The following is a 20,764-nucleotide window of genomic DNA, read 5'->3' on the forward strand; positions in this document are numbered from 1 at the left end:
TTGACTCAACAAACAAAAATTTCCTGTTACCGTCCAGCGCTGCATTTGAAAGTGAGAGAAAGTAACAAGAATCAGAGCTTTGCTTGAAATTTACCTGGTTTGGTTAGGAAAAACTGTGACTAGTATTTGATTTTTATGGGTTTCTGAAAAAACTGCTCTCTAAAACAAGCTAAATTTATGACAATGGTTATTTTATTGCAGATATTTCACAATGAAAAAGTTTTGATGAGAAGAACATGGGATGAAGCAGAAGCGTTATGTCAAGATTTTGGAGCCCATCTTGCTAGTTTTAGCCACATCTATGAAGAAACATTTTTAAACAATCTGTTATATACAATTTTTGATAGGTAAATATATTTTTAACACCAACAAGATTTATCATAATTGTACTAATCTACAATTGACATTATTCCATCCTCTTTGCTAGTGTCCAAAGAAGTCCCTACTCTAACGTGAGCTAAAATTGGGTGAAATGTTTCAGCAGCATTTCAATGTGATTCTTTTTAAAGATGATCTTTGTGGTAAATGTTGAGCACCTGTTGTTGTCAAGGTGGTGTTTTTGTGAATTAACTTTCCTTGTTGAAATGGAGGTTCTACCATTTTAATCCTATTTTAAATGTTTTCATCTTGTAAAACATAATCTAACATTTTAGTGGGAAAGGAAGAGTTTACTTCAAGAATTCTAATAAGTTAAGAAATGTATTATGGAATAATATATTGAATTGGAGAAGAAATTAATATGTGTATTTGTACTGTTGAAAAATTGTTTCTGAAATGGCTGAGGAAAAAGTGCGTGAGAAATGTTATTTTCTTTGTTTCTGTTGTAGAACAGAAGAGAGACAGTTCTGGATTGGATTTAATAAAAGAAATGCACTTTCTGGAGGGACGTGGCAGTGGTCTGACAGAACACCTGTAACTATCTGTTTACTCTGTATTTCAGTAACCTTACAAGTCACATCTGAGCATACATTGAACTGAGGCAAAGGCTTTTAGATGTGGGCAGCTGCTGTTAATCATATCAAAAAGTTGATAGGTTTCACAGCTATTCACTTATTTTTATGAAGAAGTCTGTTACGAATGAGTTGGACAGGACATCAGGAGAACATGACTATGGACCCTATTATTTGTATTTTACCATCATAATTTAGGCAGTCCTCTAGTTGTTGCTTAGCTGTTCCTATTTTACACACATGTCTACATCCTTCCTTTTTCTCTGTGATGAGGTTTTTAAATGCTTCATCTTGGGCTGTTAGTGAAAGTGAATGAATGTGCTGTTTTCAGGTTGTATCTTCATTTTTGGAGGACAAGTATGTTGAAGATGACTCAAGAAGCTGTGGTGTGTTCAAAGTAAACAGAACAGTCTTTCCAGCACACTGCAAAGAAAAGCGTGAATGGATATGCAAAATACCAAAAGGTAGAATGTTAATTATCATGCACTGTCTGTTATACACATTAATTGCAATTCAGAAGAGACAAAGAAAAAAAATATCTAAAAATCTCCTTTTTAGCCACCTCTGGAGTTCTCACTGGTCTTCTGCATGAAATCATGGCAAAGCCAAATGGGTTATTCCACTTAGGTTTGTTGTTCAGTTAACAGATCTAATGTGAACAGTCAATTTAAAAACATATAGCAAGATTACCAGTTAGTTGGAAATACTCATTCAAAGTTGTTATTCATAAAAACTACTGTAAAAGCTTTTTAGTGAGTGTGGCAATTATTTTATTCCACATTTAACTCCCTTTTTCTCCCTGAACAACAATAGCAATATTCTTAATGATTCTTTGTTTGTTTTTGGGGTTTTTTTGCAGGTGTCAAACCAATGAGTCCAGATTGGTACACAGCTGGTATGAAAATATTTTCTTTTTTTCATCTTGGAACAGTATCACATGGGCATACAATTTAAGCCTTTGTTAAAAATAAAATAACTAAAATATTCTATGTTGAAAATTTACAGTAAGGAACTCTGTAGGAACTATTTGTTAGAGATCAAATCTGCCACTGTTATTTAGGAATACCAGAGCATCAGATACTGCTCTTGATATCACTGCAGTCTCAGGGGATAGAGTATTAGAAGATAAACCAAACTCATAGTTTATTTTTTGTCACACAAATTGATGTGTTAAATATGGTTCTGCTGTTCCTAGTGGTATATTTGTCCTCTGAAATGTGGCTGTAGGCAGACCATAGGGGTAAAAAAAGATAAGACTTGAAATTAGTTTTTTACCTCTGCACGCCACTGACTCTTTTGCTTATTTTCTAGAACTGCCCTGGTCATATTATCAAGGAGCAGAATATCTTTTCCATGTCAGCCCTGCAGAATGGGAAACATGTAAATTTGTCTGTGGCTGGCTTCGTGGTGGATTGGCAATAATAAATTCTTCTGGTGAACAAACCTTTATTCAAAATAAAATAAGGAAGGTAAGGAAAAGCACCCCTTTTAAAAAATAAACCCTCAAGCTATTTTCTGTCTTATCTTTCAGAGAATCTGTCTCCTGTTATTCCAGGTAGAATCTAAAAGACATTCTACTTTATAATGTTCTTTCTGCCTTCATTTCTCATATCTCTCCCTGAAGCCCTATTTAGCGTAAGAAGTTCAATTACATTTCAAATCTGCAGAATCAGCTCTACTATTGAGCATCTGATCAATCTGCCTCACAAAACCCAGGAGGAGCTAAAGCCAGATTCCTATCCCAGAGTTGGGAAGGTAATTGGGGACAAAGAGAAAAGTGTGTTTCATGTGTGTTTCATCCCTCTCTGCCCATGGGGAGCCGTCATGGTTTCTCACATTCAAACAGTGTTTCTGTCCACCGACTTGTATTATGTCTACTGAATTTACCCCCCTTGTGACTATGGATTTTTATATGGGGAAAAAAAAGACATTTTTCTCTAAATTTCCTCCTCAGGTTTACACCAGAAATTCTCTAGAACCTTTCTGATGTAACTAGAATGCTCTGGTATGAACCATACAAAGTTAGTAAATGTTCAGAAAGCATTTTGGAAACATTGAGGATCAGCACTATGTTGCTGTTTAAAGGAAATATTTGCTATTGTTTAGTTTTAGGAATTGGGCAAAACCAAATTACGGTCTAACATGACAGTCTTTTCAAACCACATAGGCTGTAAATTTCTAAAAGCTGTAAATTCCTGGGTTACAGAAGACACATCAGCAATCCTTTGGAAATATGGGAGCAAAATAATGCTCTACTCAAGTGGATAATCCCACTGAAGTTACATGAATTAACATGGATAGGACTTAGCACCTGCTCTTCCCATTGGAACCCAACGGAGATGCTTCTTGAATACACAGTCTGACTTTAGGAGTTTGTTAATGCATTGGTAGAAGGGCAACAACATCAACAACATCTAAACACATGGCAAACCATTTCTTTTATAGCTCTCTACTACTGATGTTCACTGGTGGATTGGATTGCACGCAGAAAACCTCAGTGAGGAGTTTCGGTAAGAACTCGTGTGTGCCACAGTGTGAGCTGTGTGAGCTGTGCTTGGCATGCCCTGTCCCGCTGTGATGGGCCAAAGCAGTTTGGTGACTGAGGGATATTCAAGAGACAATTTCAATTCTCATGTAAATATCATTCAGGATAATATTGCTCTTAATTTATCTCCACATTGCAGAATTCCTTCTGGCAAGGTTGTAAAAGACATTTATATTGACCTTGGTCACAGTGGTTGCTTGTTTATTTTCTTCTCCCTTGCATCTCCTTTTGAACCCTTTGATGGAGGGTGTGAATTTAGATAAGGATAGGACAAAGGAAAAAGTGAAACTTTATTCTTCACGTTTCTGTGCAGCTGGAGAGATGAATCACCAGTAACATACCAGAACTGGGATGAAGGGAGGGAAAGAGATCTGCAGAGACCAGGGAAAAGATGTGGCTTCATTTCATCACAAACAGGTTTCTTTTCTATTTCCTTTTGCTGCAGTAATTGTAACTTTATTCTATTGTTGGCCAAAGGGTTTCTGGTTTTTTCATTGCTTTTGAGAAAAGCAATCCATATTAAAGACCTGCTCCATAGTTACAATTTGCATGACTGCTTCTGTGATTAAGAAAAGAATAATGAAATATCATTAACATGCTCAGAGACTAGGTTTTAGGTTTTAAAAGTATATTAATAGTTACAGCTCTCTAATGTCAAAATAAAACAATTCCAGTGATATTGATACCTCAGTTTTAATTGAGCTTTTATGTAGAACAGCAGTAATGTTGATGCATTACTGGTGTTCACAGTTTTCTCAGAACCAAATGACCCACGTGGACTTAGCGACAATTTTTCCTACATCTATAAACTGTTTTTCTATCAGCACATGACTTTCAGTACTCAGGTTTCTATGTTATTTTTGATCCTATAGCCAATCTGCTGAGGAATTTTTGGGTGCCTTAATTTTGGTGCTAGCCTTTCAATCATGGCAAAGTTCTGTATTTTACTAGGGTATTTAATAAAAGTCACAGTACTGCTGGTTTAGTGACTTCTGTCATTTTCCACTGTCTGTTTTCTGATGATCTGCAAGTCATGTGATAAAGTAAACAGGTCAGGTTCCAAGGAAAATAAAAATAGCCAGCTTTGTATTTGTGAGAAGAGCTGAAAAAGATTAATGCAGCTGCAGTGTTGTAATCCCAGGCTCGAAAGTCAAAACTGAAAAAACGTAAAACCTTCTTTTTTTCCACACATAATCTTGGGGTTTTGAATCATGACTTATGAATGCTTGAGTTTGCCATTGCCATATTAGTATCAGATAAAAGGAGGAAAGGCCCACCCTCGCCCCTCAGCTGACCAAAGGGGCTGGCCATAAATTTGTTGAGTTTCTGAGAAGTATGTTTTCCTCCTAAGCAGGCCAGTATTTCATATCATCACCTGGATCTTGCCAAAAACTTTCAATGTAAGGAAGTCAAACTATTTTATCTGGAAGGCATCTCTTTTTTTTTTTTTTTTTTAATAAATAGTTTTATAGTCACATGTTATATGACTCAGTGTTGACGAATTGGTTTTACTTGATAAAATTAAACCGGAAATAAAAGGATGTGCCCATGAACCATCAAATCCACTGTAATGCAGTATGTCCAAATGTGTTTGATGTAGAATGTCTTTTTACTCAGATAAGAAACAATATCCAAGCTATCTAAAAAAAACCCTTTCCAATTCTCAAACCAACACTGAACTGTGATTTTTCTTTTTGCTCAGGACTCTGGGGTGATGAAAACTGTACTGTTTCTCTTCCCTGCATTTGTAAACGTAACATTCCAAAGAAGATAGAGAAGGAGATTCCAAAAGACCTGAACCAACAAGGAGCATGTCCCAAAGGCTGGTTGCACTTTGGATTCAAAGTAAAACATTTTTTTATGCTATTTTGTTGTTCAAAATACATTCCATATGTAGGACAGAAATCATACTTAAAAATTACTTAATATTTGAAGATTTTCTTGCTTTTTGAAAGCAGAGCTTTTAGGTTTATAAGAACTGACAGAGTGACACCAAGATTTATTGCTGTTAAATAGCTGCACGCCACTTTAAGAAGTTGTCTTAACAAGGTGTTAAAAATTTTACTTTCGTTTCAGGGAGTAAATACTCATATATGCAAAAGCTATGCAATTGTATTTGTGCCTTTGCCATAAAAAGCCTGCTCCATCCTCTCTTTTCCACATATGAAAATTTCAAGTGTCTTTTATGATCTCAAAAGAGGTCTCTAACCCCTTGATGTGCTAAATGGATCCCTAATTGCTGCTGTCCTCTGAAACATGCTGTTTCAAATGGCCTTCATTAAAGGTAATTATAAGCCAAAGTGAATTTGCAATTGAGGGTCAAAAGGTAACTATTTCATCTGGCTTCTCTTAAATGCCTAAGTTCCTTATTAGCAACATGCATCGAGGTGCCTGAATTTATCCCAGTGCTCACTGCAGGGACTGCAAGGATAAATTTAACCTCAGTTGTTTGCCTTGAAACAACTGATTTGAATGCAGTCCAGATCACAGCTGGAAACTAACACTGAGTGTGCTGGAGATGTCCATGGCAGGACAGAAAGCAGTGAAATATTTAACGTTCAGAAACAGCATGTGGAATGTTTTAGTGACACTCTTAGTGATTGATAAATGGCTGGAGGAGAGCAAACAAAACAAGTTTGTTTGTTTGGTTTTGTTTTTTCAAACAGTGCTTTTTAATACAAATTCCAAAGGATCCAGAACATCTGAGAAACTGGTACTCTGCACAGGCATTCTGCAGTAACTATGATGGGTCACTTGCTATCCTGGAAGATGAACTGGAGCAAGGTAGAGTGCTGGAAATACTGTTAAATAAATAACACATCATCTTCATTAGGATGCTGTAGTAAAGTTTAATCTTGGATTCAGATTTAGGAAAGAAGATTATTCAGCTCTTACCCATGGTTCCACTGCTTTAAACACATTAATGTTTCTCAGTTTGCCAAAATTTAAAGGTTTACTGAGATATATGACAGGTACATTTTAAGGAATAATTGCAAATTCTTTTGTGCTTACCATGTTTTAAAAATACTCCCAAAAATAGAATACCCATTTAAAAATTTGCAGGTTAAAATTTCTACCTTATTGTCTCATTTTTGTCTTTCAGTAGTACTTAAAAACTTATCTGTAGTATAGCACCAGGCTGGAACTGTCAGAGAAATAAATGCCAGCAAATTTGAAAATATTTATGAACAAAAACCTGTGGTTGAATTTCACACACACTTGTAAAACCACTTATTTGGATGTGGGGGGAATCTCACTGGCTATCTTTAGTTAAGAAATCTTCAGCTAAAAGTGGGAAAAGCTTCTGCAGCTGGACTGTATAGTGGTTGGACTGGTATTATTGGCTAATGGACTAGATCCTAACCCAGTTGAAATTAAGCAATTTAAATTTATGGTGAGATGATACTGAAATGCCAGTCAAGTATTATTTTCTGGCAACTGTGTAACATCATTGATTGGAAATTATTTTTTCAATGCTTTAGTGTGTTGCAAGAGACTTCATCTATCCCTAAATTCTTACTGGTATATTTTATTTTGTTTCTCTTTCATTTTGAAGCTTTCATAACAATGAATCTATATGGGTGGAAAACGAGTGTTTGGATTGGTTTCCAGAGTGACGATTATGAAAAATGGTTGAATGAAAATCCTCAGATGTATTCTAACTGGTCACCAGTTGAACTAGTGGATGTGAGTATTTTCAGGGGGTCGTGACAGTGAGAAGTTGGTTTTATCCATAAAAGTCATTACTTCCATAAGACAGGGCCAGAGTTGTTACAGCAATTTAGGCTGCTCTTAATTTTTGCAACTTCGAAGAACTGTGGGTACAGATTTACAGGCACAACTAGAAGTAGCAAACAAGGCACTGTTGAGACAGACATTCACCTAATTTGTGGCTCTATTCACATTCTCTTGCAGCTGGTTTTAAGCAGCAAACTTGGAATCATGTGGTTAGTATTACATGCTTGGTCTGAGCAAAGTTGAGGAACAAGATTATTAATTTCCTATTTTAATACATTGTTTTACAACATGTTGATCCCAATTGGGGTTAGCATTTTGGATTGTTCACTGAAAGCTTGTGGCTTTTTAATTATGAGTTTATTGTTTCAAATTGTATTTATGGGACTGTTCATTGTTCTCCCTAAATGTTTGTTATAGAGACTTTGAGATAATTATTCTCTTAAATTTAATTTATTAATGCTGTATTGTTTTACATGGTGTGTATTTAAATTAATATAAGGTTCTGTGTTGATTTCAGAGACAGCATTTTAACATTCAAGATCAACTTCCCCTGTGTACATTGGTATCAAATAGCCCTAATTTTTATTTTACGGGAAAATGGTACTTAGAAAACTGTCAGAAAAATTATGGGTTTGTCTGCCAAAAGACTCAGGGTAAGGTTTTGTCTTGCTTTGCTTCTGTTCTTTTTTCTTACTATATGGAATTTGTCTTACTGTGTTTTTATCTAGAAGCAGCTTTTTGTAAGTGTCTCTAAAACAAGGAACATAAAAGATTTCTAATACTGTTTGATGTTTAGACAGATTAGCTCTACACTATTGAATAAATCAGTAGCTGGGATGTAGAAGTAATTGCTAAAAAACATTCTGTTATTAACTTCTCCTACCTTTGTGCATTCTGTAGTGTATCTTAGAATCGAAAATAGAGATGAAATTTCATATTTTCTCTCATGGCTGCAGAGTAACCACAAAAGGCTAAACGGAGGATGATTTTGATGAAAATATGATTTAGGGTAGGAGGTTGTAACTTGCAATGTTAGATCAGAAGAGACTGTAGCAAATACATTTTTCTGAACAGTGTGGATCTGACTGACTTGTGGATCAAGCTTATTGAATAGAGCTTGGCTTCTGTTTTCTAGTACCACACTTCTCTAATTCAGGTACCATAAAGTTCCCTTGCAGGAAACATGAAGTGTTTGGGAGGAACAGGGTTCGTGTTGGGGAGGAACAGGGTTCGTGTTGGGGAGGAACAGGGTTCGTGTTTGGGAGGAACAGGGTTGTGTTTGGGAGGAACAGGGTTCGTTGTGTTTCCCCAAGCCACATTCTGGTGCTGCCTCTGGGCTGGGGGCCGTGGGCAGCTCTGGGGCCCCATCCCAGGTGCCAGGGCAGCCCCTCTGCCAGCAGGACACTGCCAGGACAGGCACCCAAACTGGACAGCGGCACACTGGTGACCCTGGGGCGAAGGGAGGGCTGGCATCTGAGCCTGCGGGGAGTCTCCTTGGCAGCTGCCTCTACTGCAGAGTGGTTTTGTATGGCTCAGCTCTATATTGTATTATCACCTCTACATTTAACCCTAAAATGCAGAGACAGCACTCTGCTGCTGCTGCTGCCTGGGAGGGGAGGCACAGCTAGCTGGGAAGCAGAACAAGTACCAGCTTTGAGCAGGCTTACGTGTCACTCATAGCTGGATTTTACATCATTGATTGGGATCTACAGTTGTGGGAAGGGCTGGAGTGATCCTGTACCTGGTGCAGAAAAAATAAATAAATGTGCTTTCCTGCTGGCTTGTTTCACTTACATCCCAAGCTTTTGTATTTTAACCCCTTGCTGCTGCCTGAGACAGATGGAGGAGGGGTGGAAAGGCAGGGAAGAAAACAGTTGTCTTATGGTGGCCAGAATTCTGGCAAAGGTTTGGGCTGCAGTGAGTGCTCAGGGTCCTACCCACCTTTCCCAGCTGTGTCACTGAAAGTCAGGAATAAAACTCTCCAACCCTGTTATTTCAGTGTTAGAAAGCTGGATTATTTTATTTCGGTGCCAGGCATGCAGGGAAGATCTGCTCCTATTCCATGCCCTGCAGCCAGCCAACAGACTAGTTGAAATCTGTGAAACTTATACATATTCATTACATTTCCCCAAACTCATACATATATGCTAAATGTTCTGTGAATTCTTTTGCATATTTAAATCACTTCTTGGAGCTTATATTATGTTACATTAGGGTGGGGGTCTTTTGAGGGTCTCTGGTGGCCATTTGGGGAACATCCCATTCCTCTAGTTATGTTTTTTTGGTCACAGCCCTCCAAAAAATTTTATTTTCTTGGAATGAATCCCAAGGATGTGGGCTGGTCAAGATATACCTTCATAGATCAGATGACCACTTGCCCATTAAGCACTGTTGGTTAAAGGTAAAGGAATTCACAAGGTTCAAACACTTTTTGTTGTAATTGAAGATTTTCCCAGCAGGGCAGTGGATCTGAGAGTGGCCCATGGGCCAGGCTGTAATGCAGCTCAGCACTGCCCCATGCACAGCAGAGTGCTCCTGGGTTAAATGGACCATCCTGCCTCCCCAGTGGGACAGCCGTGGCACTTTCCCAAACCATCAGACAGTTCGGTTTGCTAATTCAGCAGAAAATTTCCATATATTTTTGCTTCCCGCTTTTTTAATTTATTTTTCTCCAATTACTGTCATTTTCTGCAGTTTTTTACAGGCTGTGTCAGGTTTGTGCAGGGTCAGGCAAACACCAGACCAAGGAATTTGCAGCAGGAAGAGCTGAGAAGCAGGGAAGGGAGTAGTGAGACAGCCTCTTGCTGGCAGTAGTGAACTGCTAAATTTGCTCAAGTGTCCAAACAGATGTGTCAGTTCCTGGAAAGATGAGCTGGTGCTTTGCTTCTGCCATCCTGCCTGCATTCCATTTCCCCTTTTTTGAGTTGTTTTCTGAAGGAGGCTAAAATGAAAGAAAGCAGCAGTGGATTTGAACTGAGCTCTCTTTTTAAATTTCACAGTGCCTTCCTAAAACCAAGGAGTTTTGAATTTTTTAATTTGTTTGTAACAATAGTTCTGATTATTCTTAGAAGCTGCTCAACTATGATCAAGTTGTCTGTTTTAAAAATAAGTTTTTTTTCTTTCCTGTTTGTAACAGACACATCCAGACATCTTATCAATGCATCCGATATGTATCCTGTGCCCGATACTTTAGAATATGGAAACAGAATGTATAAACTAATAAGTGGGAATTTTACATGGTCTTCAGCATTGCAAGCCTGCATGGCAAACAGTGCAGAACTGGTGAGCATTACAGACCAGTACCACCAGGCCTTCCTCACCATCATCATCAACCGCCTGGGATACAGCCACTGGATCGGGCTCTTCACTTCCGACGTACGTAGGAGGCTCCGGGCTGTCAGTGGGATGCTGCAAAGGAGATTTTCCAGTAACAAACTAGGGAGCTGTGGCATTGATTTGATGTCACAGAAAGTTTGCATCTAGAGATGAAACCCTGGAAAATTTGAGCCTTAAACTTTCTTTTTTTTTTTTCTTTTTGCGTAATGTGTATGTCCAGTGACAGGCAGTTTGGTACAACAACTACTGAAAACTAAAAGCCACAGATAACTTTTAAAAACATGGGGGAAAAAGCGTATCTTGTAATGTTGACATTGAAATTTCATTATTTCATTCACAGTAGCCCAATGGCCCAAATAACTGCTTGCTGCAAACAGAAAATTAGATGTAGTTTGCAGTCTCCCAAAAGTGAGTTGGGAGGATCCTTGGCTCTGCCTTTTGTTCATCCTTGCTGGGCCTTTAGGAAATTAAGACATTCTGTAATTCTGGTGAGGATGCTACCAAAAGAAGATTAACCTGTGTTGTGCTGAATTATATCAGAAAAATAACCTGACATTTTCTTTTGGCAGAATGGGCTTAATTTTGAATGGTCAGATGGGACCAGGTCTTTGTTTACCTCCTGGGAAGACGACGAGTCCCAGGCCTTGGGCAGCTGTGTTTACATTGATACTTCAGGGCACTGGAAAAGTGCAAATTGTGAACAACTTCTGCAAGGAGCAGTTTGCCATGTGCCACCCAGTAAGTCTTTCAAGGTTTATATTCAATCTTTGCATCTGCAAGTGTATGTACTGACAGTGGAAGTATGTGAAAGGAAGTTAATTAGTTAGAGGTTAAGCAATTTTAAGCAAGGCTGACTATTACTTAAAACTGAAATGTACTTCTCTGTATTTCCTATTTGTGAAACCATTTTTTCCAATAAAATATTGGCCATCAGGTCTGACATGTAGGAGAATGGGAAGAGAACTTTCATCATAGAAAAGAAACAGGAAAATTACCTACTCTGTCTCTTCAGTGAGCACTATATTATCTGTGAAAAAATAGGATTGCTAATAACCTAGCTTGAATGGCAGTAAATCCACTTTGCTGAAATTAACTGTGGGATTGGAGAAGGGAAGCATTTAGAGCAAAGTGAAAAATTTATCATATCTTCACTGATGAACACATAAAAGATTGTGCAATTTTTTTTTTAGTAAAGGTGAGAATATTTTTCTGTATCCTAAAATATGTTGTATTTCCTGTAATGCTCTGTCAGTCATCTGGGGTTTAGTAAACTCCAGAATTCAGGTATGGAACTCCATTCAGTGCCAGACTCCAGGGTCTTGTGGCACCATCCAATTCTTCAAATCATTCCCATTCAGTGGTGTTGGTCACTTGGGCCACTGGTTAGCTCATGCACATCACTATACTTAGGTTGTCCTGATCCTGCTGTTGTGATCCAGCAAGATTTTTGATCAGAAGTAAAACCAGCTGTACTCATTTAATACAAATGTATGCAACTGCTAGATTTTCACTTTGAAAAAACAGAGGCATAGCACAATAACATGCTATTAGCATTACTCCAAAACAGTGTGTGGAATGTTATATTAATGTGTATTTTGTTGTGCCAATAAAGCTGTGCTGTTACTTCTATCACAGAAAAGAAACTCAATGCCTATAAAGGCTTATGTTCAGAAAAAACTGTACCCTGGATCAAATTCAAAAACAGTTGCTACAGCTTTTCCACAGTTCTTCAGGGCATGAGTTTTGATACAGCATATGAGGTCTGCAAAAATCAAGGTAAGTGATTGTTTTGTAACTACCAAATGTCATTGTGATATCTTAAATCAATATTTATTTTCTGAAATGCCTGAAATCATGGCATATGTTTTCTCTGAATCAAGATAATGTTAGTGGAGCTCATAAGCCAACTATGAAATTGGAGGCAGCATGCATCAAAAAAATGTTCCTTGCCATGTGAAAATACTGATTTCTACAATAAAACATAATATGAACATTTTTCCCTTCAAATTTGTTTTAAAGTCATGTGAGAACAGTTTTGTATCTGCTTGAGCATTTTAACAATTATCACAAATTTAAGAACTTATAATGTATAACCAGACTTTTCAAGCTCTTCAATTAAGACTCATAATGTTAACTTTTTGAAGTGCAATGTTTTAATGGCATGGATTGCTTGAAAATTTTTTCTGTGTTTAATGTGAAGGATCAGATCTTCTGACTATTGAAGATGAAGATGAAAATGCCTTCATTTTGGAAGAATTACACAGCTTTGGCTATTCTGTACAAATGGTTTGGTTGAACATTCTGCTTGTTACAGACAGTAAGTTTGGGGAAGAATAGAATTGCATGTAAGAACCTGGTTTGGGTTTGGTTATTTTCCAAAAACCATTTTCAATAACCATTTTTCAAGATACTTTAGTCTTTTGAGATTTTTTTCGTTGATTTGTGCCTGTTAATGATGTAGTAAAAACAGTGAGGCTTCCTGCAATAGTTACCAGTATTCTGATATGCATACATGCATGTAAATGCCTTCTTTTCCTTCTTAAAGATACACTACAGACTGTCTTCTGTGTTAACTACATAGGATGTTTTTAAATCCTTCAAGAAAAGAAAATAATACAGTGGCCAAACAGACAAAATCCTGGTATTCTGTAATACTGTATTTTTCATGTTGTGAGGGTAAATCTGACTGAAACAGAAATATTTATCAAAATACTATTCTGTTTTGTAATAATCTTTGACTTCTACCCATAGATGAGACAGTCTCCTGGTTTGATGGTTCTCCTTTAAATTATTCCAACTGGGGCATCAGAGAACCTGAATTTGATAATCTCAAAGGGAATTTCTGCATCAGCTTGAGGACCACAGATGGAGTCTGGAAATTATCTCCATGCAGAGAAAAAAAGGGTTTTGTATGTAAAATGGATGCAGGTATGTGCTTCCATAAGAGAAGGCAATTCTGTCCTTATTACATTGTTTTACTTGTTCCTTGTTGCTTACTTGGTGTCAATTTTCATTTCATTGATTCTGTCCCTTGGCATTGGGGAAAAAAATACCTCTAAAAGCCCCGGGCAGCTGGCGTAACCTCTGTTTGGGGAGCCCAGGCAGCCCCTGCCAGCTGCAGGAGCCTTCCTGTGACATCAGGGTGACCTCCACAGCCCCGGGGGGAGGGCAGCCCCAGCCTGGGAGAGCTGTGCAGGCACCACAGCAGCAGGAATGTGGGTCTGTGAGAGAGCTCAGGAGATTCCAGAGCCCACACCAAATCCCTCAGTCACTGCAGGACCCTCTAACCGGCTGATCAGCCTCTGCATGGCTCTGTTCATGAATTTGTGCTTTAAAAAGTGGGTAAATACTGCTGCTCATCCTTGCACTAATGCCAATTAATATATTCCACCATATAAAAGGGATTTTAAAATGGATACTGAGAAGACAATCTACCTAAAACCAACAAAAATAGGCTGTTCTTTGTTTAATTTGGTTCATGTCAATGTTATTCCAATTGGCCAAGTTAAACATAATCTAGTATGTTATTTAAAGTGAATATGCATAATAACATTTGTGGGTCATTTTGTGACTGTTCTGATTTTTATTTCAGATATTGATGCAACAGAATCCTCTGAAAAAGGTAAATTCTGTACTTTTTAAAATAAGGAATAATACACATCTTGAGCTGATATTTTGTGAGACAATATTTTTTCACTGTTAAACTTGTAATTTGAAATATGTGACATAAGGAGTAGTAATGTTTTCCTTAAAAGAGCTATATGCTTATATTTCAAATTACTTATTATTCTAACTATGTTTGCTTAATAGCAGTTTCTGTTCTTCCCTTTCAGCATCATACAGTGGGCTTGTAGCTCTGGCTGTTCTTGTGACATTGGTGATGTTGGCTGCCATTTCCATTTTCCTGTGGTGCCTGCACAAAGAGAACAACCAACTCTTCCGCAGGATACTGTGGGTCAGAAACGCCTATTTGCCACAGATTAATGCTGATAGTCCTGGTCTGGAAGAAAGCATCCTCATTTCTGACTTTGAGAGAAATGAAAACAATTAATTGATAAGAAGTAGCAAGTGGTCTTGCCTTCCATGTGAAACTTCACAACCTACAGTGGTTTTCTCATTCTTGGAGAGCCCATATCCTGAGGAACCCTCATGGCCATCAGTATCAATGCTGGAGGAGCTCCCTATCCTGGAGAGCTTTTGCTCTGTGGCAGGATGAGGTGAGGATGCAAGGCAGAGCCATGGAGAAATGTTCTTCTCTGACACAAGACAGGAATTGAAAATATTCACAGACCACAAAGTTCCAACCACTCACTTGGAGCAGAAATGCTTAAGGTCTCAGAGCAGTGGACATTTTCATGCAACTTTTTCCTTTGGGAATGTTTGGGCCTTTGTGTTTTGTTTTTATATTTTGCAGAACCTGCTTATGAGCTGGCGTTAAAGTTTGGCCTTGAATTTAGGAACCCTGAAATATATTCCAAGGATTATGGGGAAGACTTTTTTTCTGCAAAATGGACAGTTATTTTTCAGACAATAGATTCTTGCCACATTGATTTCCAAGCTTGCAGGGAGATTAAGTCACTGTTGACTTGGGACTGCCAGAGTTTTGGTAGTTTGGCTTGTGATGCCTAGTTCATGTTATAAAATAAATTAGTCTAATGATATAATGGCTTAGTCATTCTGAACTTATTATATTCATTAGAGATGCATCCAGCATCCTATTCAAGATCTAGCTATGTCATCTCTCATCTAGATTATTTCAGACGTGGAATCCCATCAGCCTTCGTTAAAAATAGTTTTGGGCAATATCTGTTTGAAAAAAAAATCCTGTTCTAAATCTTTCTGAAAGTATGGAACAAATGACCTTACTGTTCACCTGCAGTGTTCCTGTGAGCAGTGTTCATGGACACTCTGCTGAGACCCTGCTCTCCAAAGCTAGGGGTGACATGTGGGGGAGCCACACTGCTGTTCCCAAGGGTGCTAGTCCTCTATGCCTGTGTAGCAGACACTTTCCCTTTCAGTGTTCATACCAAGGTGCTAAGGAAGAAGATGAATTTTGCTGACCCCTTGCTCTGTTGATGATTGTGAAGGAGCCAGCTCAGGTCTCTTTTCTATCTCAGTTCCAGCAGCCCAGGACAGAAATGTTTACTCTCCTTGGGATTTCCACCAATCCAACAGTCCTCCACACACTCTCTGAAAACACCTGGGAGCTTTTTTATTTTTTATTTTTGTTGCAGGGTGGAAAAACAAATGCATAGCAATGGTTACTTCACAATGGATTTAGTGTCATTTCCTCCATCTTTAAAATCTGCTGCAAAGGGCTGCATTTGTTGTTCTATTTTTCAGTTTCCTTGTTTTAAGGTGACTCATTCTAAAAGTTTTGCAAGAGCCCTGAGACGGAGGTATGTTCCTCAGACTGAAACAAGCAGCTAAGACCAAATGAAATATTTTTACACAATATTTGTGCACATGCACAGGAATGTATGACTGCCTTTAACCTAGATTTCGCATGGCCAAAAATTGCCTGTTCATGCCATAATTATATGTAGGGCTATTTTTAAAAACTATTTCATACATAAAATATTTCTGTGCTGGTTTACAGAATCGGTTTACTCTTTTTGATGACTTCTAAGGTTGTAGCTATCACAACTTCTTAATCTCAAAATTTTCTATCATATAAAATATAAATAGCTTTTCTATGTACATTCTGTCTAGCAGTTTGACCCCATACATTAGTTCTTGAGTAATACTTTTTAAGTTTTGGTTTAGTCCTCTAGATTTATCTATTGGACTGTTTTTATTAGCAGTGCATTATTAGAGTTTATGGACTGCAACTTTTAAGTACAATTGCCAGATAATCTGTTGTTTATATGTATTACCTGTGATAGCTTTTTACCACCAAAAGAAAAAGAAAAAAGCCTATGAACTCTTCTTTCCCCATGACTATTTCACCTATTCAAACTACAACTGGAGGAATTTAAACCAGTAAACCCCCTTCATCACATTCACTGAGAAGTGTGTAAATGCTGCCTTCTTACAGTGCAGCAAGCAGAGTGGCTTGCAGGGTGGTTTTTGTTTGCAGGACTAAGCTGTGCCATCTCTGGGGACATGTGTTTATTGGGCTGCAATGCTGTTGATAGTTATGCAGACTCTGGTCAGATTTTGATGTGGTTAATGAAGTTGTATTTTTTCACAAAACTTGACATAGATGTTTTATCGGTTTTCCTTGAGGTATGTTTTATTCCTTAAAATATACCTGAAGGGTAATGGCATAATCAATAAACCTAACCTCAAAATAGTATTGTTGATTAACATTGATGTAGATGAACTTGTATTAAAGGAAAAAAGTTTAAACAGTGTTTTCTTCCTACTTTGAAATGGTTTTGAAGGAACAGACCCTTGGATATTTATTTTTAAATCTTTCATCATTTAACTTTTTTATAACTGCAGATATTATTCACTCAAGAGTGTAATCAGTGATTGCTTTCTAGTCTTCCTACTGGACTTTGTTATCAATGGCTTTCAATTGTTTTCCCTTAATCAGAGGTCTCTTATACTGTCCCTGATCAGAGTGTGTGGTGACTGTGGTTTTGTTGGTGTCCTTGATGACATTGGCCATGAGATTCACTGTATTATTGCAACTGGAAAATTAAAGCGTGACTGACAGTTGTCCGTGCTGTAATTTGTCTTGAATCTCTCCCCAGCTTTACTAAGAAGAGAGGCTCTAGTGTCTCATGAGAGCAGTGCTCAGGCTTTGCCCTGGTTCGTCCTGTGTGAGGACAGCTGGCTCCAGCCTCCTTTCAGACTAGACCTGGGCACTGCCCACCATCTCCACGCTTAGGGTGGTCTGAGCATTTCCCAGGGCATGGATGAGGATGCCTCAGAACGTGTGTGTAAGAGGTGCTGGAAGGAGGTGGGAGCCAGAGCACCAACAGTAAGGATGGTGGATGGAATCATTAATTTATAGATATTCTCCCAGCCTACTGCCTGTTCCCTGCAGTAGTGAGCTGAGGCCGCCATTGGTGAGCTGCAGGAATTTTCCTGCTGAATTGTGGAGGGTGTGTGTGTGAGCCTATTTGTAGCCTCCACAGATTAGGTAGAGATATATGGACTGCAGCACAGCAGCTTGCATGGATTGCACCAACATGCTTTGTGTGTCCAAGGACTGGGTTCAACAGGCCCTCAACAGCCCAGTGAATGTTGCAGGTTTTTTGTCATGTTAGCTTCTTTCAGTGTTCTTACCCAAAGAGAAGTGTTACATCTTTTCATACCATATCTTTCTTGGATGATCGAAGAGTACCCCCACCAGACAGAGGTACGTTCAGGTCAAACTTCTCTGCCAGATATTGGGGTTTGTCAAATCTCCATCTGCTTTTCTTTGCAGATGCCATTCCAGGAGAAAATTTACCTCCTGGTCCCTTGAGCAATCCTTGCAGCATGTCTCTGAGGAAAAGAGATGTTCAGTGCACCTGCCATATCCCAGGTAGACATAAGTCTGTGATGGGAACATTTGTATGCTGGTGATGCCCAGCATGGCAGGACACAGCAAAGGATGGTTGTGGCACAAGGTTTTAAGTGGGCAGCATGACTCCTCAGTAAAGTCCTTTCTGGCTGTGCCTGTCCTGGGCACTGCCTTTCCTTGTGCAGGGATCCCCCTCCCTCCCACTCTCCTGCCTCTGCTACCTTTGCACACACACACTTTTGTAGCTGGGGTATGGCCAAGGAGCCACGAGCTGTTTGAAATTTGTGCTGTACAGTCCAGAGGGACCATCGGGAAAAAATAGTGGGTTTGTGTGCCCTGTTGACAGTTGAAAAGCTCTGGTTCCCATTGCACAAATTCCCATTTAATTTAACCCCCTGCGTTTTTTTTTTTTTTCATCATGTTACCTCCCTCAGTGTAGTGACACGCATCCTCTGTCTCTTGTAATAATAAACCCACTGTAATGAAAACCATGGCATACTCTTCCTCCAGGGCATTTGCTTGGTTAAAAGCTAAATTGCGCACAGTCAGCAACTGGGCTCTAAATCCTCAGCTCAAAAAAAACAACAAAAAACCCACCAAAAAACAAATCCACAAAAAATAGAGGCCTATACTTGGGCTATAATATTTCCTTTGGCAACGGGTGGAATGTTGATTTTAAACCTCTGCAGGCCAGCAGTGATATCTTACAATCTGGTGCTGCCCTGCTGCAGATGTGTGAGTAACCATCAGGAACAAACCCACAGGCTGAAGGTCCTTGCTGCTCTGAGATGGAATGATTTAAAATGGATCGTGGTGCTTGGAAGCACGGTCAGTCTCGGTTTGGCCAGTAGATGGTAGTGGTACACACAGAGCTGACAAAACGAGCTGTGCAAGTGAAAATAGCGCAGGGATCTGCTCTGGATCCTTTAGAAGTTTAGTTAAACAAGCAGAAAACTCCCCAGTCACAGGACAGCAAACAACGGTGTGGGCTCTGAGCCCCGGCCACAATGTTACAGAGCTGTGTTTGGACAACTTTCCGAGTCTCAGTGTTCCTTCTCAGCCGCTTTAATGGGATTTATCAAAGTGCTCGGAAAGGGAAAATGCAAGTCCTTACATTGGTGTGGGGGCTTTTCATTTCTATGGTGAGTAAAGTGAAAATCCAGTCGGGTTCCTTAATAAATAAGGACATCCTTGTATTATGTTTTGATTCTCATGCCTTTCATGGAAAGGCCACTTACTGAAAATGCTTCAGCCATGTATCTCTCTGGATTTATTTTAGTATTTTATCAGTACAGGCATTTGCTTACTACTTTTCAGGGGATATGAAAAATTAAGACATAGCAATGACTGCATAAGTAATCATTCCACAGCACTGTTGAATTTTCTTCAATTTTCTCACTTGTAGTATTTTCTTCTTCTCCCAATTTATTCTCTAAGTTGCCCAAAGCATAAGAGTTCCTGATTCCTTTCTATATCCATTTTCTTTATTCATGGAAGTGATTCTTAACTTCAATTGTTCCCAAAAGTGCACAGCTAGGAAACAGAAAAAGTACTTCTACTACCTTATCCTACCTTTTTCTTAACCTTAGCCTAAAGACAAAATTTCTGCTGTGATTCTCAGAAAAAAATGCTTGAAAACATTTTCTTTTAGTGAGCACAACAGCTAAACTTGTAGATACAAAATAAATTTTGAAATACAGAGTGGGCCAAAAGTTTCTCTCCTCTGCATGCTAGCAAAGGAAAATAGGGAAACCTGTCTTTCTGAACCATGCACAGAAAGGCCCAAACTAACAACCTGCTGCCTACAGAGGTGGATGGCCAGCAGCAGTGGTGATTGTCACTGGGTGCATGAAGGGTGTCCAACACCACCGTGTGCACCAGGAGAATGCAATAGCTGGGTCACTGTCTCAGAAAACACAGAAGAACAGTAGTATCCCTGTATCTTTTCAGATTTTTCTAGATGGATGCTCATCTTTAGAAAGTAAAATTTTCCATTTATTTTGTACCAAAAATCCTTTTTTTTTTTAAGTGAACGCTGAAAATTATCCCATCAAATCCTCTTCTGCAGCTATTTATTCAGGTCATTTGTTCTAAAGTGTGATCTCAGGCCTTTGATCCCAGCCATAACCTGATTAAATCTGCTTTGCCACTTATTTCTGGCATAAACCTTGTGTGCATTGTAGATGAGAAGCCCCTGGAAAGTCCCCAGAAAGCTGAGGACAGACAGACTCCACCTCATCGGCAGCTTTGGACTGTGTTGCTTCACTGACGCTGGATTTGGGATATCATCTCAGAGCTTGATGCTTCCAGGTTCATTGAGGTATGCAAGCAGAATCCCTAACACTGGACATTGCCAATGAGCTGGAGTACACAGACTTTTAAAACAAAGTAAAACAATATTCTAAGTCATGTAAGGCTTCATTTGTTGTGGTCCCAATCCAAATCTGCTTCATCTGAATTAATTTCTTTTGGTAAGTTACTCTTCATGCTGGCAGGCTCACCTGTTACATACCTGAAATCTGACAAATATCTAAAGGCTCACATGATCTAGGCATGATATTTCTGGTGTTTAATATTCAAGAACATCAGAAGGATTCTTTCTGAAAAGGTAAGAAGGTAAAATTTCTGCTGCTGCATACCATGCCCTGTTAGTCTTGTGGGATGAAAATGATGTTGAGGGGGAAATTGAATTACTTTAATTATTGTTTCAAAAGCAATAAGCAATAAAGATTCCTA

At 38.7% G+C, this 20,764-nt stretch overlaps 1 protein-coding gene across 1 annotated transcript in view; it reads left to right on the forward strand.

Moving 5' to 3' along the window:
• Positions 1 to 17,235, forward strand: part of PLA2R1 (phospholipase A2 receptor 1) — a 35,710-nt gene extending 18,475 nt beyond the window's left edge. Inside the window, exons 13-30 of the mRNA XM_064718760.1 lie at positions 202 to 347; positions 828 to 912; positions 1,282 to 1,414; positions 1,810 to 1,845; positions 2,262 to 2,419; positions 3,396 to 3,460; positions 3,809 to 3,912; positions 5,198 to 5,340; positions 6,162 to 6,279; positions 7,052 to 7,182; positions 7,751 to 7,886; positions 10,370 to 10,608; positions 11,139 to 11,307; positions 12,205 to 12,345; positions 12,770 to 12,886; positions 13,321 to 13,497; positions 14,162 to 14,191; positions 14,403 to 17,235. Coding sequence (XP_064574830.1) covers positions 202 to 347; positions 828 to 912; positions 1,282 to 1,414; positions 1,810 to 1,845; positions 2,262 to 2,419; positions 3,396 to 3,460; positions 3,809 to 3,912; positions 5,198 to 5,340; positions 6,162 to 6,279; positions 7,052 to 7,182; positions 7,751 to 7,886; positions 10,370 to 10,608; positions 11,139 to 11,307; positions 12,205 to 12,345; positions 12,770 to 12,886; positions 13,321 to 13,497; positions 14,162 to 14,191; positions 14,403 to 14,620 — 2,346 coding nt within the window. The 3' untranslated portion in view covers positions 14,621 to 17,235. The remainder of the gene's footprint in view (positions 1 to 201; positions 348 to 827; positions 913 to 1,281; positions 1,415 to 1,809; positions 1,846 to 2,261; positions 2,420 to 3,395; positions 3,461 to 3,808; positions 3,913 to 5,197; positions 5,341 to 6,161; positions 6,280 to 7,051; positions 7,183 to 7,750; positions 7,887 to 10,369; positions 10,609 to 11,138; positions 11,308 to 12,204; positions 12,346 to 12,769; positions 12,887 to 13,320; positions 13,498 to 14,161; positions 14,192 to 14,402) is intronic.
• The last annotated feature ends 3,529 nt before the right edge of the window (positions 17,236 to 20,764 follow it).

This window comes from Zonotrichia leucophrys, chromosome 7 (assembly GCF_028769735.1).
Source record: "Zonotrichia leucophrys gambelii isolate GWCS_2022_RI chromosome 7, RI_Zleu_2.0, whole genome shotgun sequence".
Classification (NCBI taxonomy): Eukaryota; Metazoa; Chordata; class Aves; order Passeriformes; family Passerellidae; genus Zonotrichia; species Zonotrichia leucophrys.